The sequence below is a fragment of the Pseudophryne corroboree genome, chromosome 11 (genome assembly GCF_028390025.1).
Source record: "Pseudophryne corroboree isolate aPseCor3 chromosome 11, aPseCor3.hap2, whole genome shotgun sequence".
NCBI lineage: Eukaryota > Metazoa > Chordata > Amphibia > Anura > Myobatrachidae > Pseudophryne > Pseudophryne corroboree.
In genome coordinates this window covers 312,147,916-312,171,313 of record NC_086454.1, presented here as the reverse complement: position 1 = coordinate 312,171,313, position 23,398 = coordinate 312,147,916, and the positions used below count along the sequence as shown (strand labels likewise).

The following is a 23,398-nucleotide window of genomic DNA, read 5'->3' as shown; positions in this document are numbered from 1 at the left end:
TTTAGAGTGAGTGCGTACCTCCACTTACACTATAACGATAGCTGGTAAATTTATAAAGGTATCTTTTTTTCTCCTTTCAAATTCGTATCAGGGTTTGATCTTAATTTCAAATGATGTTACAACTACATAGACATCTTCAAAGCGTACCTAACTTACACTCGTTAGGTGCAATATCCTCCTATAAAGGTATCTTTATAAGTGTAGGAAGTCGTACCAGTACTCACGATGTTGGTGTGTGTTACATTCGCATCAAGGTATCTTTGTTCTTCATGAAGATAGAAGCTTATATATATATATATGGTAAATTTAAAAAAATACATAATTTATTTTCTTTTTACAAAAAAGACAATGATAAGATCCAAAAAGGTTAAAAAATATATATATATTGGCTGCCGGAGGGCACCGCCCGTATTATGGATTTAGGAAGACCAGCCAAATCTGTGCATAGGAACCGGTAACTATGAAACTGAGATGGAGAAAAAAATGGTCGTACCTTTAATCCAAACAGCGGGCGGTGTGGTGTCCAGCAGGCAATAGTCCTCAGCCGACGCGTTTCGAGTATGCTACTCTTTTTCAAGGCAGCAGAGACCATTTTGGAGCGCCAAGGGATTCCCCAAACAATCATCTAAAAACAGATTTCTTTGTTTATTGGAGCCACACAGGGTTTGTGTTTATACTGTGGGAACAAAGGTCATGTGGTAGTATCATGCCCAGAAAAGCCGGAAAACTTCAGGGCCTGAGGGTGATGGGAAATATCCTGTCAGGCCAGAAGTCAGAATTTCCCAAGAAGACTTTTATCATTCCGGTGACCTTGAAGGTCCTCGGTCAAACTGTCAAGACTGAGGCCTTTGTGGACAGTGGGGCCGACGGGGTTTTTATGCACCGCCAATTCGCCCTGGAACACTCTGTTCCCTTAGTACCCTTGGCATCAGAAATTGAGATCTGTGGGTTAAACGGGGAACCATTATCCCAGGGTAAAATTACCTCTTGCACTAGCCAGATTTCTTTGTTTATTGGAGCCACAAACTCTGAAAAATTGTCCTTTTATGTGACTGTCTGTACTTTTGCTCCATTGGTGTTGGGGTTACCCTGGTTAAGGTTCCACAATCCTCAATTTGACTGGGTCTCTGGGGAGATTCTTAGTTGGGGTACTGATTGTTTCAGGAGTTGCTTGAGCCTTCCAGTCAGGCTTTCGCAGCTAAGTTTGCCAGGATTGCCAGGATGTTATGCAGATTTTTCGGACGTGTTCTCCAAAAAAGTTGCAGAGGTACTACCTCCCCATCGCCCCTATGACTGTGCCATTGATTTGTTGCCGAATGCTAAGCTTCCCAAGAGCAGGTTGTACTCCCTGTCACGTCCTGAGACTCAGGCTATGGCAGAGTACATTCAGGAGAACTTGGCTAAGGGATTTATCAGACCTTCACAGTCTCCAGTTGGGTCGGGGTTCTTCTTCGTGGGTAAAAAGGATGGTTCGTTGCGACCCTGCATCGACTTCAGGGAATTGAACCGTATCACGATTAAAAACTCATACCCACTGCCTCTCATTTCGGTCTTGTTTGACCCGCTTCGTACTGCCACCATTTTTTCTAAGATTGACCTACGTGGTGCGTACAATCTAATCCGAATAAGAGAGGGGGATGAATGGAAGACTGCCTTTAATACCCACTCAGGGCATTATGAATATTTGGTGATGCCTTTTGGGCTCTGTAATGCCCCGGCAGTCTTCCAGGACTTCATGAATGATGTGCTCAGGGAATATTTGGATAGATTCTTAGTTGTATACTTAGATGACATCCTAATCTTCTCCCATTCCCTGGAGGAACATTGGAAGCATGTACGCTTAGTCCTCCAGAAACTCAGAGACCACCGGCTTGGGGCGAAGCTGGAGAAGTGCGAATTTGAAGTTCAGCAAATCGCATTTCTAGGATATATTATCTCCCCAGAAGGTTTCCAAATGGAGGGTTCCAAGGTACAGGCAGTCCTGGATTGGGTGCAGCCCACTAGTTTGAAGGTGCTTCAGCGTTCTCTGGGCTTTGCGAATTTTTATAGACGATTTATCGCTGGATTTTCGTCTATAGTGGCGCCCTTGGTGGCACTCACTAAGAAGGGGGCGGATGTTGCTCACTGGTCTTGTGAGGCCAAAGCGGCTTTTGCCCGTCTCAAAAGGGCATTTGTCTCGGCCAAGGTGCTGCGACACCCAGATCCAGAGCGTCCTTTTGTGGTGGAGGTGGATGCCTCTGAGATGGGTATTGGGGCAGTGCTCTCTCAGATGGGGGTGTCTGATAATCGCCTTCATCCCTGTGCTTACTTTTCCCGTAAATTTTCGCCTGCCGAGATGAATTATGACGTGGGTAACCGGGAATTGTTGGCTATTAAGGATGCACTCGAGGAGTGGAGACACTGGCTTGAGGGGGCTAAGTTTGTGGTCTCAATTCTCACCGACCATAAGAATTTGGCATATTTAGAGTCAGCGAAGCGCCTCAATGCCAGGCAGGCACGATGGGCTTTGTTTTTGGCTCGCTTTAATTTTTTGATAACATAGCGCGCTGGGTCAAAAAACATCAAGGCTGATGCACTCTCGCGGAGTTTTGCTCCAATCCAGGAGACCACCGAGGAGCCATTGCCCATTGTGTCCCCATCATGTATTAAAGTGGGCATTACCCAGGACCTCTTGTCATTAGTCCTTAGAGCACAGGAGCAGGCTCCTCCAGACCTTCTGGTAGGTCTTTTGTTTGTGCCTCCTAGGTTAAGACAGCGAGTGTTCCTGGAATTCCATGCCAAGAAGTCGGCAGGTCACCCGGGTATTGCCAGAACTCGGGAGTTGCTATCTAGGGCGGTGTGGTGGCCCTCGGTGGCTAGGGATGTGGATCAGTGGGTTCGGGCATGTGACATCTGTGCCCGAAATAAAACTCCTAGAGGGGTTCCTGTTGGCCCATTACATCCACTCTCTATTCCATCTAAGCCATGGACCCACATTTCAATGGATTTTGTGGTAGACTTGCCCAAATCCTCGGGGATGACAGCCATCTGGGTTGTCGTTGACAGGTTTTCGAAGATGGCGCACTTCGTTCCACTGGTTGGGCTGCCATCGGCCAGACGCCTATCTGAATTATTTATGCTGCATGTTGTGCGCCTCCACGGGTTGCCACTTGATGTGGTCTCTGACCGCGGATCCCAGTTTGTGGCCAAATTCTGGAGGGCATTTTGTTCCGATCTCCAGATTTCTGTCAGCTTGTCGTCAGGCTACCATCCGCAGTCTAATGGGCAGACTGAAAGGGTGAACCAGTCCTTGGAGCAGTTCCTCAGGTGTTATGTCTCCAAGTGTCAGACTGACTGGGTTGCTCATCTGTCCATGGCGGAGTTTGCCTATAACAACGCGGCTCACTCTGCTACAGGAATCTCTCCCTTCCTTTGTGTGTATGGGCATCATCCTAAGGCCAATTCTTTTGACCCCCTGGACTCCACGCCTGGTGGTTCCTCTGTGGTTTCGGTCCTTAGGGGTATTTGGAGGAAAGTGAAGAAAGCCCTTGTGTCTGTGTCATTAGTGACCAAAAGGGTTTTTGATAAGCGTAAGAGACCCTGCAGCTTCAAATTAGGAGACTTCGTCTGGTTGTCTACCAAGAATTTGAAGTTGAGACAGCCATCTCATAAGTTAGGCCCCCGGTTCATCGGCCCTTATAAGATCACCAGGGTTATCAATCCGGTGGCATTTCAGTTAGATCTGCCCCGTTCTTTGGGTATCAATAAAACATTTCATTGTTCCCTTTTAAAACGGGCGATTAGTAATCCTTCTTCCAGTGGAAGACCTTCCCCTCTTCTGATACGTGGCCAGAGGGAGTTTGTTGTTGAAAGGATTCTTGACTCCAAGATGGTTCGGGGTCGGCTGTCATTTTTGGTGCACTAGAAGGGGTATGGCCCGAAGGAGCGGTCGTGGGTGCGCAGTTGTGATCTTCATGCCCCCAGACTGATACCCTCTTTCTTCTCGCAGTTCCCCGATAAACCCGGTGGTAGGGGTTCTTTGACCCCTCGTCAGAGGGGGGGTACTGTTAGGGTCTCCTGCCCTGTGCTGCCACGTCGTCATGGCAACCGGGAGGCAAGTGCTAGCGGAGTAACCTGAGCGCAGCTGATACTCCGGTTCGGGTCTTTTGCTGTGCAGTGGTTGCAGGCTCTGTGCACGGCAGGGGATCCGGTGCTGGCTTTTGTGCTCACAGTCTGTGAGGTCTGAGTGGGGCGTGGACAGCACCTGCTATATAAACCCTCTTCTCAGGTTAGGCAGATGCTGCTGAATCTTTGTTGGTTAGTCAGTTCCTGAAAGTTAGCTAGTACTGTGTAACTTTGTATTTGCTTGTTGCTTACTGCAAATAGGCCTTGGGATCTGGTACTACACTCTGCCGATCCAGACCTAGCAGTAAGACTGGAGTCAGTCGTTTAACCTGCTGGGGTTCTTTTGCTACTCTGTGAACCTAGCAAGTTTGCAGCTGTATTCTCAGACTTGCCTGCCAAAATCCTTTCTCCCTGTGCAAGGTGTCCAGGTGTCAGTTTAGTGGCAGTAAGCTGAACCGGTGCACTGCAAGTGAGGACTAGGATTGTGGGGACTCTCCTTGTGTCTATTATTCCATCTCTGACCAAGGAGTTTACTGCCACACCCGTTGGTAACCCTTTAGGGTTTTGCTGTTGCCCTTAGCAACAGCATTTCGGGTTCTCTACGTATTAAATCACAACATCTCGCTTCTTTCCATCTGAGCATTCCTAATACTAGGGAGACACCCAGTTTCTTAGCCTTTGGGCTTCTCTGTTCACGTTGTGTTTATTTTGTTACTCTATCACCTTCTGTGTATGTAATGTCATATTCCCCAGTCTGTCTGTGAGTTCATTTGTTTTGCATCCCTCTCCGTTCAGACACCAGTACATTCCTGCTGGCACTGGTGTGCATAACAGGTACTTTATCTCTGTCCACTTTATCCCCATCCAAGGCTTAGTAAATACACCCCATAGTTTGCTTCCAGACTTATGTGAAACTAGCCAATGGGAGTCTGGGGGCGGGATTAGGATGGAGAAGTGAAGCCGAATGCTGCATAGAGCTGCTGATCCCCGGGGTAAGGTAGTCAGCACATATATACAACAGTAAATGTATTGTATGTTTACATGTGATAACATGGGCTGCAGTGCGTACCACATATTGCATGGGAAAGTGTGTGGGGGGGGGGGGGCCCATGCAATGTGTGGTATGCGCCGCAGTCCATGGGCAGCAGCTGCCGCCGGTGGCATCTAAGTCTCAGTCCTTGCACATTCGCACACATAGACGTTCACCAGGGAAGAGCGGAAAAGAGGCACTAACATCCGCGTTCGACTTAATCCCTAAATGTCTTTTAGTTTTAGGACCCTCATGACAAGGATGCGACTGCAGCAAAAGAGGCACACACATCTGACACTGCGTCAGAATCAAGCCCTAAATGTATAGCAAGGTTCCCTGTCCTTTCTGCATTTTGACACTGTCCATTCATGCTACTTCTCCAGCACAGCATTAGGAAAGCTCTGTCTGAGTTTCTGCATCTGAGTAACCTCTATTCGCTACTCCTGCAGGCTGTATGTAAATCACAGCTTTAATTGTCTCTATTTTCAGCACCAGAGGATGAGAGACCGCTGGTGGGCACGCAGTACGGAAAACTACGGGGGGTTACGGTGACCATAAAAGAAACATCTAGAACAGTGGATGCATTTTTTGGAATCCCCTTTGCAAAGCCACCACTAAGATTTGCAAGTCCGGAACCTCCAGTGCCCTGGGACTCTATCAGAGATGCCTCGGAATACCCTCCAGTGTGAGTTGGGAGGATCGGTTATAAGCCATAGGAATTCATTTAAGATCAGAGCTGTGTAGATTGTCTTCATTAAACTTCTAATGTCAGTGTCAGGTCCTTACAGTAAATGAGGGGTCTATGGGGGTCATTCCGAGTTGATCGCTCGCTAGCAGTTTTTAGCAGCCGTGCAAACGCATAGTCGCCGCCCACAGGGGAGTGTATTTGCAGGAGTGCGAACGCCTGTGGAGCAGAGCGCCTGCAAACACATTTTGTGCAAAACAAGACCAGCCCTGTAGTTACTTATCCTGTGCGATGATTGCTACGACCAGTGACACGGTAATGACGTCAGATATCCACCCAGCAAACGCCCGGCCACGCCTGCGTTTTTCCAAACACTCCCAGAAAACGGTCAGTTGACACCCAGAAACTCCCACTTCCTGTCAATCTTCTTGCGTTCGGCTGTGCGATTGGAATCGTCGCTAGAACCAGTGCAGAACCACAAAGGACTTCGTACCCGTATGATGCGCGTGCGCATTGCGGTGCATACGTATGTGCAGAGTAGCCATTTTTTTCACTGATCGCTATGCAGCGAACAATGGCAGCTAGCGATCAACTCGGAATGACCCCTTATGTACTAAGCCGTAGAAAGAGATAAAGAGGACGGAGATAAAGTACCAGCCAATCAGCTCCTAACTGCCATGTTACAGGCTGGGTTTGAAAAATGACAGGAGCTGGTTGGCTGGTACTTACTCACCGTGCACTTTATCTTTCTCCAAGGCTTAGTACATAGACATCTTAGGGGGACATTTACTAAGCAGTGATAAGAGCGGAGAAGTGAGCCAGTGGAGAAGTTGCCCCATCAACTAATCAGCAGCTCTGTTTAATTTTATAGTATGCAAATTATAGATGTTACTTCAGTGCTGATTGGTTGCCATGGGCACTTCTCCACTGGCTCACTTCTCTGCTCTTATCACTGCTTAGTAAATGTCCCCCTTAGTCTCCTGGTATTCCTGCTGCCTGTATTTAAAATTCCCTGAGCGGCCCGGGGTAAAATGATATGCCGGGGCTTCAAGAGGAAAGGCAGGGATATGAACGAGGTACTAGGACCCTAACCTACAAAAAAGGGGTCAGCCACACACCCAACAATATGTTGCCACTCCCCTTTAGCGGTATACTGCATGGGTCCTGAATGCTTGGCCAGGCTAAACACACCAAGGGGTCTATTTACTAAGCCTTGGAGGCAGATAAAGTACCAGCCAATCAGCTCCTGTCATTTTTCAAACCCAGTCTGTGACATGGCAGCTAGGAGCTAATTGTCTGGTACTTTATCTCTGTCCACTTTATCTACATCCAAGCCTTAATAAATAGACCCCAAAGTCCCTTTGGTACCAGGCAGAAGTGTAAATTCATCCCAGTTGCCCGGAGGCAAGATAAATATTGGTGCCCCCCCTATATATATATATATATATATATACACTAGGTGCTTCTTCGCGCCCTACGGGCGCTCTTCACACCGTCGCAAGGGGCTACGCCCCCTTAACCCTTGCATGCCTTTCTGGGGTTCAATATTTGTATTATATGGAGTATTACCTGCATTCCTTTGTTAGTGGTTAAATATTGCACAATGAAAGGGCGTGCAATGGTGAAGGAGGCGCAGCCCCTTGCGATAGCGTGAACAGCACCTGCAGGGCACAATGTACAGAATGTAGTGGGTGCGGGGGGGACTGCGGATGGGGGAGGATGTCTGTAGATGCTGCGGGAAGAGGGGCTTGGTGGATGCGGGGGGGGCCCCGGATGGGGAAGGCTCGGGAGGTGCTGCGGGTGGGGGAGGGGCAGAGGAGTGGGGGCTGCAGATGGGGTAGGGGTCCGGAGGCACTGCAGGTGGGGGAGGGGCAGGGGTGCCACGGGTGGGGGAGGGGCAGGTGCGGGGATGTTGCGGATGCGTGAACGGTTCCGGAGGTGCTGTGGGATGGGAAGGGGCGGGGGTTCCGGGGGTGGGGTAGGGGGTCCGGAGGTGCCACGGGAGGGGGAGGGGCAGGTGCGGTGGATGGGGAAGGGGGTCTGGAGGCACTGCAGGTGGTGGAGGGGCAGGTGGGGGGGTGCCATGGGTGGGGGAGGGGTGGGTGAGGGGGGGACCACGGATGGAGGAGGGTGTCTGCAGATACTGCGGGTGGAGGGGGGGCAGGTGTGGGGGTAGACATTTATGGGGGGTGGATGGTGGAGGGGGTCTGGAGGTGCTGTGGGTGGTGGAGGGGCGGGTGAGTGGGAGCCGCAGGTGGTGTAGGGGGTCTGGAGGCAGCGTGTGGGGAGAGGTGGAGTGACGCATGTGGTGGAGGGGAAGGTGCGAAGGTGTGGTGCATTGAGGAGGGGTCTGAAAGCGCGGCGGGTACTGTACCTGCCAAAAAGGTAGTTGGAGGGTATGCAGTAACAGGGCCAGGACAGTGGTGACAGGGTCAGAACAGAGGTGATGGGGCTAGGACAGGGGTGACAGGGTCAGAACAGGGGTGACTGGGCCAGGACAGGAGTGACAGGGCCAGGACAGGGGTGACGGGGCCAGGACAGGGGTGACGGGGCCAGGACAGTGGTGATGGGGCAAGGACAGGGGTGACGGGGTCAGGACAGGGGCGACGGGGCCAGGACAGAAATGACAGGGACAGGATATGGGTGACAGGGCCAGGGTAGGGGTGGCAGGACCAGGACAGGGCCAGGATAGGGTTGACAGGGCAAGCACAGGGGTTACAGGGCCAGGATAGGGGTAACAGGGCCAGGATAAGGGTGACAGGGCCAGGATAAGGGTGAAAGGGCCAGGATAAGGGTGACAGGGCAAGGCCAGGGGTGACAGGGACATGACAGAACACAGGGCACGGGAGAGATTGGTATTAGGGACAAAACTGTGGTGACAGACAGATGTGTCTTACCGGAGTCACTGCTGCTGTTCCACTCCAATCTGTTGGGATCTGCTGCTGGTGGAGACTTGGCAGGGCTGACTCTCTCACGCAGGAGTCCTGCTTCCTCTGCCCGTCCGCATCCGTCCCCCCCTCCTCAGTCACACACCGCGGACCTTGCGCGGCTGCCGGGCACTGTGGTAAGGGGAGTCAGGGAGTGACTGGTTAGCCCCTAGCAGACGCTGCGGCTGGAGGGAGGAGGGGGTCATAGCATGCATGTGGCGCGGACCTCGCGTGGCTGCCGGGCACTGTGGTAAAGGGAGACTGGGAGTGACTGGTTAGTCCCCAGGAGATGCTGCGGCTGGAGGGAGGAGGGAGTCGGAGCCTGCAAGCAGCACGGACTTCTGCAGCGCTGCCCGCCGGCTAAAGTGTGTGAAGGAGCTGGGCGCACCTCACTGCGAGCGGCAGCGCTGCAGCTAGCGGTCGGGTTGCCGGGGCTGGAGATAACAGAGGCAGTACGGAACCTGCACAGCGGCAGGTGCCCCACAAAACTGCAGCTAAGAAGCGTGGAGTGTGCCAGAAAGTGACGCTCCTCCACGCCAGAGAGACCCTGCCCGTCTGTCTGTACGGCATGCCCCCTCACACACCCCCATACCTCCCAACTGACCCGAAATTCGCGGGACAGTCCCATTTTTTGGGGTCTGTCCCGCTGTTCCACCCGCGGGCTGCAGTGTCCCGCGGTGGGGGGGGGGGGGCAGTTGGGAAGCTCCTGTACTCGCTGTTCAGCTTAGCAGAGCAGCGGTGAATAGACGCTGTGCGCATGTGCACAGCGTCTATTTAGTGGAGATAGAGGGAGAGGGGGCATCAGGGGGTACGGATTAAGGGGGGGTTCCGGCAGCAGCGCTGGATTAAGGGGGGCCCGGGGGGTACGTACCGCGGGCCCCATAGGGGGCCCCCCGGCTGGAGTAGCTCTGTCCCAGCTCTGAAGCTCCCCTGACCTGCCAGCAACAGCAGCAGCATTGTGCTACAGTCAGCACACGCTGCTGCGTGTTGGCAGGTCTGTGGTGTTGCAGGGAGGCAGCAGTCTCCCTGCTTTCTTCTGCCTGTGCGGGTGTGTAGGGGGGAGCGACCAAGCCCTCTGGATTTACCGCTAGCTGAGGGGCCAAAATCCCATAAAAAAAAAAACCGTCCCGGAATTTGCATAAGGGGGCGTGGCCACGTGGGCGCTATTAGGCCACGCCCCCTAGCCCACAGCAGGCACAGCAATGAGATAGGGCCGCCCTGTCTCAAGTGCCCTGCCCCCCCGGACTCATAATCCGCCCCTGGGGGCATGCCAGCAGCTCACAGAGCGCTGGGCATGCCCCCTCACTGACGAAAACAGGGGCGTGGCTCACGATCGCGGGTACTCCCGCGAAGCCACGCACCCATTTAGTTGGCCATGCCCCCTTTTCACAGCACGTGTGTCCCTCCTTCTGCCTTAAGAAAGCTGGGAGGTATGCACCCCTGTCTGCCTGAAGAAAGCTGGGAGGTATGCACCCCTGCCTGTGCCATGCCCATACCATCTGCTTCTGCTCCTAGTATCAGAGCCGGTCCTACCTAACATGATGCCCTAGGCAAGATTTTGGCTGATGCCTCCTAGCACCGCCGCTAGTTCCGACTCTGATCCAGCACCTCTTTCCCAGCACGACCACCCCTCACCCATAGTAGTCCTTGTTTTTGTGTTCCTACCCCCTACAGTATATTTTAAATAGGAACAGTGCTCACATTTGGTGCACAGGCCTTTTTTTTATGAAAATGCATCTTATTTGCATTGCTATGTGGCTAGACTGCACCAGCAGCTTCTGCTGATTAAAATGATATGCAGCATGCCTATATTCTGTGTGCGACTGTGACTGTATCTGCAAACAAAATGCTACGTTACAGTGATTTCCACTGTAACGCAGCATTTCATATGCAGATACAGCCGCAGTCACACAGAATATAGGCATGCTGCATATCATTTTAATCAGCAGAACCTGCTTGTGCCCCTAGGCACATCAAATGCCCTAGGCATTTGCCTAGTTTGCCTATGCCTATGGCCGGCTCTGCCTAGTATCCTATAGATTTGCCCAGATCTGTGACTCATTTGACTAACTCCGCCCAGTGTTGTGACTCAGCAAATGAGGCACAAAGTCACAGATCTAGGCTATTATATATATATATATATATATATATATATATATATGTACATACCTCCCAACTGACCCGATATTCGCGGGACAGTCCCGTTTTTTGGGGTCTGTCCCGCTGTCCCTCCTGCGGGCCGCAGTGTCCCGCGGTGGGGGGGGGCAGTTAGGAGGCTCCTGATCACTCACTGCTCTGCTCAGTTGAGAGCAGAGCAGCGTTGAATAGACGCTGTGCGCACGCGCACAGCGTCTATTCCAGTGAGTTAGAGGGAGAGGGGGCATGCCAGCAGCTCACAGAGCGCTGGCCATGCCCCCTCAGTGACGAAAACGGGGGCGTGGCTGGCGAACGCGGGCCCATCCCACGAAGCCACGCCCCCTTATACACAGGCCACGCTCCCTTTTCGGTCGCGGGCGCGCTACGCGCGCCAAGATGTCCCTCCTTCCTCTACTTCAATGTTGGGAGGTATGTATGTATGTATGTATAGATATAGATATACTTGTTGAAATAACGAGGCGACACTCGGAGGCTGGTGACATGCATAAAACGTGTAATCAAGCAGTTAACGTTTCGGGCACGTGTTCCCCTTCTTCAGAACAGCAAACAAGTGACAACAGTGTACATTAAATACCTTCACTTACCCCACGGGCCTCCCCCACCGGCTTTCTCCCCAGTCACGCCGCCCGCAGCTCCGACAGCGCACTTCCGATCAAGCAGGCGGAAGTGACATCGTGGGTCCCGGCTGCGTGACCAGGTAACGCTATAAACAAAAACGTGTCATATCCCATCAAAGCAACACTGTATCTAGGGGGTCATTCCGAGTTGATCGTAGCTGTGCTAAATTTAGCACAGCTACGATCTTCTTCCCTGACATGCGGGGGGACACCCAGCACAGGGCTAGCCCGCCCCGCATGTCAGTGCCGGCCCCCCCGCACAAATACAAAAGCATCGCACAGCGGCAAGGCCTTTGTATTTGAGGAGTAACTCCCGGCCAGCGCAGCTCCAGCGGCTACCCGGGAGTTAATTGTCGCTGCCGCTGGCCGCAGCGGCTGCGTGAGACGTTACGCACCCGCCGCGGCCCGCCTCCCAACGGTCCGGCCACGCCTGCGTTGGCCGGACCGCTCCCCCTAAATGGCGGCTTAACGCCGCCGTTCAACCCCCTCCCGCCCAGCGACCACCTCTGTCTCAGAGGCGATCGCTAGGCAACGAAAGCTGCCATGCACTGGCGCACTGCGGCGCATGCGCAGTTCCGACCCGATCGCTGCGACAGACTGCAGCGAGCGATCGGATCGGAATGACCCCCCTAGTGCATAAAACAAAGTGCAAAACGTGCTCATTTATGCATATTGCAATCTGCAAGGAAACATTAAAACAAAATCTTATACATGTGAAAAAACTAGCATTAGCGGTCTGTGCACTGCAGACGCCCTGAATTGCGTCCCTGAATATCTACCGACACACATAGAAACATCTGTTGCTGAATGACAGGCCGAATGCCCTTATGGAAGGGACACGAGCCTATTGTTGCGATTGCTGTTGCTCTCTTTTGCTGTGTGCAGTTGCGATGATATGATAATATGGGCAGAAGCTAACCTGAGCATAGGAATGCCCACTGCTGTTGCATCATTTCCGTCTGACGGCGTACAACTGCTGATACAGTACATCGGTACCATCGTTGCATATCAGGTCATGTTGCAGTGTCTCAGTGTTTCTGTAGACGCGAAGGCTGAGCCGCTCTCCCAGGATGCAGAGGGCTCTCCAGTAGCAAGTAAGATCGCAACTGCTAATTTATGCACGCCCAGAAAACGGCGTGTTGTCAGCCATGACTTGCCTGTGTTTACCCGACCATTCTCCATTCCCTCCCCCAAACGCTGTCTTCCTGTCATTCACTTTGCAACTAATTCCTCGGTGCGACCGCAATCGCAATTCACACGTCGTGCGTTTCGCTGTGGTTCAGACACATGAGCAGTAAGATAGTGGCGACCGATGTGCGTCCAATAGCCACTTTTCAACCACTTCTGAATTGGTTGTAACTGAAATAAGTTAAAAGATAAGACAAGTGTTTCTACAAAAGTTATTTGTGAACAGTTGGAAATATTATCTCTGTATCCATGGTGCTCTGATCTCGCGGAACGTTTGTTCATTATATTTTTGTATCTTTTATGATTCAGGTGTATACAGCAGAAAGATTCTATAGAAGGATGGATAGCACATTATAATACTCCATTTCAGTTGCCCCGAGTTTCAGAAGACTGCCTGTACCTGAACGTCTTCACACCAAGCGACAGAGCCAGGAATGCGCCACTGCCTGTACGTATTGTGATATAGCCGGTTTATTAATGCTGCCTTTCAGTTCTCTTACACCTAGCGACATGTCAGGGGAATATGGAGAAATAAATCAGTAAATGGAATGTATTATTACTTACGGAATTGTTAGATGTATCTTTCCTGTTAACCTTGTACGGTATATCTCCTTCATCCACTAGGGGACACTGGAGCATATAGACAATGGGGTATAGACAAGTGAATAGTTGGAGCCGGGCACTTTCATTTTTTTCAGGAAGTGTAGCTGGCTCCTCCCCCTCTATATTTGTCAATATTAAGAGGAGATTTATCAAATCTTGGAGAGAGATAAAAGGGAGAAGTTGCCCATAGTAACCAATAAGCTTCTACTGTAACTGTCATTTTCCAGGCTGTCAGGCCGTGTTATAGGACTTTTCCCAGTTTCTGATATGATCGAATGAATACCGCACCATTCTCTACAGTTCCATTATTTATACCCTCCCTCAGTTATTCTGATAATACTATACAATAGGATATCTTTGGGTTGGGACCTATTGGCAACATACTGTATGACGTCTCTGTATGATATCACCTGGGACATTACCAGGTCTGGGAACGTCGTTGTCATAGAGATTTGGGAGGAGACTCAGTTATCTGTAATATATGGGGTAATACATTACAGACATTGCAGGGGGCTGGGGACGCGGAGGGCAGGGCTCCCCTGTTTATAGATGTCTAAGTAAGTGTAATGTAATAGTGCAATTATTTTTCTTTTGCAGCATATTAAGATCCTTTTTTATGATCAGTTCTACGTTAAGACTAGACGTGTGATGTCACTATAATTACAGATTATATGGGAATTGTTGCAGCTGTTTATAAAGTATAATAGGGCCCATACACTCTTCTGCTTTACCCAGGTGATGGTCTTCATACACGGCGGAGGATTGGTGACCGGATTAGCCAGCATGTATGATGGGTCTGCGCTCAGCTCATATGAAGATGTCGTATTTGTGTCTATACAGTACAGGCTGGGAATCCTGGGCTTCTTCAGGTACAATTACCATCTTTGTGCTGGTTAAAATATATATGTGTGTCCTGATCAAAGAACAACCCCCCAAAATTATGACTGTCCCGCCATGATCAAGGTGGCTGGGAGTGATGCAGATCATATGTATGTATGTATGTATGTATGTAATACTTGCCCTCTAGGAAGAGGTAGAATTGGGAGTCGTGGTGCGATGATTCGTGGAGCTGTCTCCACTGAGCAATACTGCAATTTATGGCAACTGGGGTGGGGGTCCATGTGAGTGGGATCAATATGGAGAGAGAGAGTGAATGCTACTAATCCTTTACATAGGGCAACTCATAATAGGTTTTGGGGTCCTATAATATCTCACAATGCCACACGTCTTCCATTTGTCCATCTGCGCTTGTAAGTATACTGTGTCATTCTATGTGTCAGCACAGGGGACGGCCAATTACACGGCAATTATGGACTACTCGACCAAGTTGCCGCCCTCCAGTGGATACAGGAAAACATTGCAGATTTCGGAGGTGACCCCCAGTCTGTCACTATATTCGGTGAATCAGCCGGTGGAGCAAGCGTCTCAGCTCATGTGAGTCCTATCTGCTATACAGTATATTAAATGGGGCTCCTTAGTGAATATCGGTAAAAAAGAATAATGTAGTCTGAAAGTTGCTTTAAAGAGAAAATATAATACTGCAAATTACATCATCAAATCAAAAGATTTAATCAATATTTATTTATGCAACAAGATTTAAGAGCTTATTTATCAAATAATATTGCGGGATATTCCCAGAAAACACAGATTTTCGGAGGATAACTACAAATATTAAGTATCCCCCGAATGTACCATAGAGGGACCGCAGAAGTTATCTTCATATCTGCTGCGGTTCCTCCATGTACTACAGCAGCCGCGGACCCCATAGATTGACCCCATAGATTTGCCAAGCTCTGGAATGTGAAGCATCTGAAGATTGCATTAGCTGCTGTATGGGCTACAATCGGCAAAAATTACCGGGATAGAGTTCCTCCGGACCCTCCCACGTGCGCAGGAGTTCCAATAGAAGAGTGAAGATACCACTCATGCGGTCACTTCACTCCGATACTAAGCAGGGATGGGCTTTTCTTGGCGAAACTTAGGGGTCTATTTACTAAGCCCTGGATGGAGATAAAGTGGACGGAGATAAAGTACCAAAGGATCAGCTCCTAACTGTCATTTTTAAACCCCAACCTGTGACATGGCAGTTAGGAGCTGATTGGTTGGTACTTTATCTCCGTCAACTTTATCTCCATCCAATGCTTAGTAAATAGATCCCAAAATTACTTATTGCTGTGAATAGCACCTGAATCCTAAATCCTTCTGGGGGATCAGAGCTGTATACTGTAGGCATGTTAAGAAAACAGCGTTCTATGTGCAACATGCTGGCAGGGTCGAACTGGCCCACAGGGGTAGAGGGGAAATCCCTGGTGGGCCCCACTGCCCGAGAGCCCACCCTCTCTTCTAGGTCAGGTTCCAGACTGTGCACTCAGATTATACATAGTTACTCTATTAAAGGGCCAGTTGCCTGGTGGAACAGCACCACTGATAAACAAGGGTGCTTGGTTCACTTCTATAGAAGAAACTACTCTAAAATTCACATAATGGTTAGCCAAGTGTGTGTGGTGGCTGGCCACAGCCCATCTGGTGGCCGACACCCCCCCCCCCCCCCTTAAATTTAAACAGGAGCCCCCTATACTGAAATCCCCGGTGGGCCCTTCATGCCCAATTCCGACATTGCACGCTGGCCAGTACCACAGTTATACCACGGTCAGTATTCCATCCTGGACCTTTTATAATACGTGTGACACATAATCATTCCTGTCTCTCCTCCTAGGTGTTGTCGCCTCTGTCTAAGGGCCTGTTCCACAGAGCCATCGCTGAGAGTGGGGTCATGACCATGTCTGCTTTAGTGGTCAGCAAGGATGAAGACCTCATTGTCTATAGAAATGTAAGTATTCCCTTCGGTGTGTTAACTTATTAGTCGTTCAGTGCGCTGTAAGACAATGGGGAAATTCATTTAGATGCAGTAATTTACCAGCTGTAAAAAGACAGGTGGTAGCCTCGGGCTTTAACACCCGCTGCTATTCAATTAGAGCCCCTTTTTCTCACCCGGTAAGTTCCCGGACCTATGTGCTAACATGGTTTGGACACACAAATGACAGGCTATTATCTGGGATTTCTTTTCGGGTCTGCTCAAGTCAGAACCCCCCATTAAGTGCAAAGTGTGGACTGCCTTTGGGGACTAATTGAATAGCCCTGGGGGATCAATTAACCAGCGGTAAATTACCGCGGCTAAATCAATTCCCCCAGTGGCCGCACAAGACTGCTGATATCCTCGGTACGAATTCCACAGTCACTTAGGTAAGTCACACTGGGGTCTCTGCAGTAAGCATTAGAGTGTCATAAAGTGGAGAGAATTAAAGTACCAGCCAGGGTCGTACTGGCCCACAGGGGTCCAGGGGAAACCACCAGAGGGCCCCACTGCCTGGGGCCCCACTCCTTCCTCTAGGGATCAGGTTCCAGACTGAGCACTTGTATTATACATGGTAGATATGTTGCATTACACTGCACAAGTCTATTGTGTATTTCAAGCCTATGTGGGGGTTGGCCACACCCCCTTGTAGGCTGGCCACTCCCATAAGTATGGGCCCCTATCACTGCATTCCCCCTGGTGGGCCCTTCATGCCCCAGTCCGACACTGGTACCAGCTAATCAGCTCCTAATTGTGTTTGAAAAATGACAGGATCAGGCTGGCTGGTACTTTATCTCTGTCCACTTTATCTCTCTCCAAAGCTTAGTAGATAGACCCCTCTGTCTTCTTGTGTTAAAGGTGACAAAATTTCCCTATGAGATGGGTGGGAAAAATTGTCTTAAGGGGGGTACTCACGGAGCGATATTCTAAGCAATCTTTTGCTTAGAATATCGGCATGATCGCTCCGTGTGTAGCCCCCTCGGCGATAGCGATGCGCGGCCCCGCACATCGCTGCTGCTAGATTGGCCTGCATGCAGGCCAATCTAGCGGGTCGCTCACTTCACCCGCTGGGTGAAATGAGCGGCCCCCCTGTCTCCCCACGCACGCTCAGCACAGATCGCTCTGTGCTGAGCAGTAGGAGAGATGTGTGCTGAGCGGTTCGCTCAGCACACATCTCTCCTGCATCGGCCCGTGGGTACTGGGCTTTAGCCACTGGCTATTCCACACTGTGGAGGGTGTGTTGTACATAGACAGCTGGGGCAGTGCATATACTGTATGTGTATCTCCTTTTGCACTAGCAGGGACGGATCTAGACTTTTCTTTAGGGGGGGCGGTTTACTGGTTAATCTTGACTCCTCCCTCTACAGTCCCAACTCCTCCCATCTGCAATCCTAACTCCTCCTCTCTCAATTCTGACTGAACTTTTTGAGTGAGACTGAGATAGAGCTTTGTGATTGTTCTATGTACATGTGACTGTGCTATGGGGTAATTGTATTTATTAGCCCTAGTACCCACACACCAGCAAGTGAGGGGCAAATGCTCAGTAACCCTTGCTCTCCTGGCTCCTCTGTGCTGCTGTGGTATAAGCTGCAGCACATCGTTCTGGCTCTTCTCGTCAAAAGTGGGCGCGGCTATGACTGTGTTAGGGGGGGGGGGGGGCGGTCGCCTCCTTGCCACCCCCCCCTAGATCCGGCCCTGCTAGCCTGCGTATATCTGTGCCAAGGGGTGTAGTACGGCTGACCGGCGGTCAGGAGACCGCCGGTCAGCTTACCGACGCCGGGATCCCGGCAGCATACCGACGCCGGGATCCCAGCGGGGAGGGACGAGTGCAGCAAGCCCCTTGCGGGCTCGCTGCGCTCGCCACGCTGCGGGCTCGGTGGCGACCTGCGGTCGCCACGGGTTCTATTCCCACTCTATGGGTGTCGTGGGCACCCACGAGTGGAAATAGTCCCTGTTGGTCGGCATTCCCACCATCGGGATAGTGAGCCGTCGGGCTGGTGGAGGAGGTCATGTGTCTGTCGGTCAGCTGACCGGCGTTCAAATGAATACCACCCGTGCCAAGTGATTGCTTTATACATGTCTGTGCATTTGTGGTTTGCAGTCTGCCTGTGACCGCTTTGCAAGTGCAGCCTGTATTCACCCCGTGTGCTCTCGCTGTGAAGGTACAAGGTCTAAGAACTGTTTGCTGTTGTTGCAATAACCTCAGGCTCTGCCCCTTACCCGCACACACATGACACACACACACAAGTATCATAGTATTGTACTTAAATTGCATTTATACCTTTTCACCATGTATCACTGTAGGGCTGACACTAGGGCAGGGGGATAATATTCCATAATCGGTCTACCATTCTGTATAATGGGAATATACTGGAATAAAAATAGTTTGGCATTCTTCTCAAAATGGGGAATACAAACATTACCCCTTTCACATCGCACAAATAACCCAGTATCGACTTGTGATGAGCGGGTTCGGTTTCTCGGAAACCGAATCCCCCCGAACTTCACCCATTTTACACGGGTCCGAGGCAGGTTCGAACCTTCCCGCCTTGCTCGGCTAACCCGAGCGCGCCCGAACGTCATCATCCCGCTGTCGGATTCTCGCGAGATTCGGATTCTATATAAGCAGCCGCGCGTCGCCGCCATTTTCACTCGTGCATTGGAGATGATAGGGAGAGGACGTGGCTGGCGTCCTCTCCGTTATTGTTGAACTTGATTGTGCACTATTGCTTAATTGTGGGGATGGCTGGGGAGCAGCTGTATAACATAGGAGGAGTACAGTGCAGAGTTTTGCTGATCAGTGACCACCAGTTTTATCCGTTCTCTGCCTGAAAAAAACGCTCCATACCATATCTGTGCTCAGTGTGCTGCATAATATATCTGTGCTCACACTGCTTAATTGTGGGGACTGGGGAGCAGCTGTATTATATAGCAGGAGTACAGTGCAGAGTTTTGCTGACAGTGACCACTAGTATACGTTGTCTGCCTGAAAAACACTCCATATCTGTGCTCAGTGTGCTGCTTATATCTGTGCTCACACTGCTTAATTGTGGAGACTGGGGAGCAGCTGTATTATATAGCAGGAGTACAGTGCAGAGTTTTGCTGACAGTGACCACCAGTATACGTTGTCTGCCTGAAAAACACTCCATATCTGTGCTCAGTGTGCTGCTTTATTGTGGGGACTGGGGACCACCAGTATAATTAATATTATATAGGAGGAGTACAGTGCAGAGTTTTGCTGACCAGTGACCACCAGTATACTATATATAGCAGTACGATACGGAAGGCCACTGCTGTGCCTACCTATGTGTCGTCATTAAGTATACTATCCATCTACATTCTATACCTGTGGTGCATTTTAGTTTTGCAGTTTGCTGACACAGTGACCACCAGTATACTATATATAGCAGTACGATACGGAAGGCCACTGCTGTGCCTACCTCTGTGTCGTCATTAAGTATACTATCCATCTACATTCTATACCTGTGGTGCGCCTCTTTTTTTCTTTGCATCATGTGCTGTTTGGGGACAATTTTTTTGAAGTGCCATCCTGTCTTGACACTGCAGTGCCACTCCTAGATGGGCCAGGTGTTTGTGTCGGCCACTTGTGTCGCTTAGCTTAGTCACACAGCGACCTTGGTGCGCCTCTTTTTTTGTTTGCATCATGTGCTGTTTGGGGACAATTTTTTTGAAGTGCCATCCTGTCTTGACACTGCAGTGCCACTCCTAGATGGGCCAGGTGTTTGTGTCGGCCACTTGTGTCACTTAGCTTAGTCACACAGCGACCTTGGTGCGCCTCTTTTTTTCTTTACATCATGTGCTGTTTGGGGACAATTTTTTTGAAGTGCCATCCTGTCTTGACACTGCAGTGCCACTCCTAGATGGGCCAGGTGTTTGTGTCGGCCACTTGTGTCGCTTAGCTTAGTCACACAGCGACCTTGGTGCGCCTCTTTTTTTCTTTGCATCATGTGCTGTTTGGGGACAATTTGTTTGAAGTGCCATCCTGTCTTGACATTGCAGTGCCACTCCTAGATGGGCCAGGTGTTTGTGTCGGCCACTTGTGTCGCTTAGCTTAGTCACACAGCGACCTTGGTGCGCCTCTTTTTTTCTTTGCATCATGTGCTGTTTGGGGACAATTTTTTTGAAGTGCCATCCTGTCTTGACACTGCAGTGCCACTCCTAGATGGGCCAGGTGTTTGTGTCGGCCACTTGTGTCGCTTACCTTAGTCACACAGCGACCTTGGTGCGCCTCTTTTTTTCTTTGCATCATGTGCTGTTTGGGGACAATTTTTTTGAAGTGCCATCCTGTCTTGACACTGCAGTGCCACTCCTAGATGGGCCAGGTGTTTGTGTCGGCCACTTGTGTCGCTTAGCTTAGTCACACAGCGACCTTGGTGCGCCTCTTTTTTTCTTTGCATCATGTGCTGTTTGGGGACAATTTGTTTGAAGTGCCATCCTGTCTTGACATTGCAGTGCCACTCCTAGATGGGCCAGGTGTTTGTGTCGGCCACTTGTGTCGCTTAGCTTAGTCACACAGCGACCTTGGTGCGCCTCTTTTTTTCTTTGCATCATGTGCTGTTTGGGGACAAATTTTTTTGAAGTGCCATCCTGCCTGACACTGCAGTGCCACTCCTAGATGGGCCAGGTGTTTGTGTCGGCCACTTGTGTCGCTTAGCTTAGCCATCCAGCGACCTCGGTGCAAATTGTAGGACTAAAAATAATATTGTGAGGTGTGAGGTGTTCAGAATAGACTGGAAATGAGTGGAAATTATGGTAATTTAGATTAATAATACTATGGGATCAAAATGACCCCCAAATTCTATGATTTAAGCTGTTTTTTAGGGGTTTTTTTTAAAAAACACCCGAATCCAAAACACACCCGAATCCGACAAAAAAATTTCGGTGAGGTTTTGCCAAAACGCGTCCGAATCAAAAACAAGGCCGCGGAACCGAATCCAAAACCAAAACACAAAACCGGAAAAATGTCCGGTGCACATCACTAGTATCGACCCAGCATATTGCCGGGTCAACGCGGGTCAGTGGTGGTCATTCCGAGTTGATCGCTAGCTGCATTCGTTCGCTGTGCAGCGATGAGGCAAAAAAACGGCACGTCTGCGCATGCGGCGCAGTGCGCACGCGCGTCGTACTATTACAACGAACGATGTAGTTTCACACAGGGTCTAGCGAAGCTTTTCAGTCGCACTGCTGGCCACAGAGTGATTGACATGAAGTGGGCGTTTCTGGGTGTCAACTGACCGTTTTCAGGGAGCTCATCTCCCAGCGCCGCCTCCACCCCCGCTGCCGGCTCCGCCCCCCGCCGCTATGGCAACCGACTTGGCTTATTGCCGGGTCGGACAGCCATCCAAAAGGGCTAGGAGAGTCTCCAATGCCGGATCCCACCCGGGAAAGACCCGTTTCCAATTCCCGGATGGGATTCGGCATTGGAGATGTAAAGGGGTATATGTGTGACAGCTTGCACCCGCAAGTAAGTGTGGCGGTATGCCTTATGTACTATACCACTGTAGTTAGCAGCACTAGAAGGGGCTGCGAGGGGGCAGAGCCGGTTCTTGGCCTTGTGGCGCACCGGGAAAAGTATAGGGGCGTGGCTTCAAATGGGGGCGTGGTCAGTTATGCCCCCATTTGTGCCCCCTGTAGCGCCGCTGAAAGAAAAAAAATATATATACTTACTATCCCCGTTCCTGATCCAGACCGCTGCAGACCTCCTCTGCCAGCGCCGCGCCGCTCTTCTCCTTTCCTCTCCTCTCCTCGATCTATGGGAGAGACGTTATTACGTCTCTCCCATAGAACAGCATAGACACTAGAGGTCAATTATGACCCCTAGTGTCTGTGCCACTGTGCTGTGCGGTGCGCGATGACGTCATCGCGCACCGCACAACAAAGGTCCTCTCCATGAAGGGAAACTAGACCGTAGCGTCTGGTTCCCTTCAAAGCGGGGGGCACAGCGGGGGGCACAGTGGCGGATCTTGCCATGGTGCAGCGCCCTCCGGAAGGCGCCGGCGCCCTCCGCAAGGCGGCGCCCCGGGCAAAAGTCCTGCTTGCCCGTGGCATGATCCGCTACTGCGAGGGGTGTGAGTTTTGGCGGCGTTACTGGCATTTACACGTCATCACAATGGCAACTCACACCCTCTGTGTGCTGCTCGCACCTAATTGGATTCCTCCCAAAGAGCAAGTTCTGATATTTGTAACCTTTGTTCCAAAGGCACACTGAGCTATAGAAATTTGTGGCAGGTGAGTGAATGACCTGTTACATTGTTTCCTTTGGGTGTAGTATGGCTGACCGGCAGTCAGGATACCGCTGGCCAGCATACTGACGCCGGGATCCCGGCAGCATACCGACGGCGGGATCCCGGCGGGGAGGGGCGAGTGCAGCAAGCCACTTGCGGGCTCGGTGGCGACCTGTGGTCGCCACGGGTTCTATTCCCACTCTATGGGTGTCGTGGACACCCACAAGTGGAAATAGTCCCTATTGGTCGGCATGCCGGCCATCGGGATAGTGAGGGGTCGGGATGCTGGAAGAGGTCATGTGACTGTCGGTCTCCCGACCGTCGGTCACATGAATACCACCCGTTTCCTTTCAGTGGGGATTCTAGTAAAGAAAAGAAAAACAGATTTGTGTTAGAGCTGTGCGGTTTGGTTTTGATTCAGTTCTTTCTGCCAAAATCGGGTCTGAAAATAAGGCTAAATGTTATCTTTCAAGGATAACTTTGATTAATATCCTATCCAAAAAAGATTTGCAGAAAGATGACGTTTAGCTTCGTTTGCGGTACAAATTTGGTGAGAAGAACCGAGTCAAAACCGAACCGAAGCGCAAATTTAATTTCTCTGTTTCCTTGTGATATTATGATTATTTCCAGGGAAAAAAAGAGAGATTTCCCCCAGCACACTGAATAGTATCAGCAATAAGATTTATGTACTACATGATAATAGAAATACAGAGATATACAAATCTCATTGCTGCTACTTCGCAGTGTATTGTGGGAAAAATTGCTTTTTTTTTCTTGTTTAGAATAACCCCTCCCTTTTATGCACCTGAAAAGGATGACTAAATTGATTGAGCAGCTACCATTTTATATTGCTATTCCCAAGAAAACTCTGATGGATTGGGGATAACCATTTAAGAATCACAATGACTAATTTAGGACCCGTCATCTCCCATTGCATAAGATAACACTAGAGATGTGCACCGGAAATTTTTCTAGCGAGAGGATGAG

The 23,398-nt window shown here is 50.4% G+C and overlaps 1 protein-coding gene across 2 annotated transcripts in view; it reads left to right on the top strand.

Moving 5' to 3' along the window:
- LOC134969580 (fatty acyl-CoA hydrolase precursor, medium chain-like) overlaps positions 1-23,398 on the top strand; it is a 181,196-nt gene that overhangs the window by 112,684 nt on the left and 45,114 nt on the right. For both annotated transcript variants that reach the window (XM_063945629.1, XM_063945628.1), the window contains exons 2-6: positions 5,624-5,819; positions 13,018-13,156; positions 14,047-14,180; positions 14,592-14,745; positions 16,028-16,141. In XM_063945629.1, the coding sequence (XP_063801699.1) occupies positions 5,624-5,819; positions 13,018-13,156; positions 14,047-14,180; positions 14,592-14,745; positions 16,028-16,141 (737 nt within the window). The remainder of the gene's footprint in view (positions 1-5,623; positions 5,820-13,017; positions 13,157-14,046; positions 14,181-14,591; positions 14,746-16,027; positions 16,142-23,398) is intronic.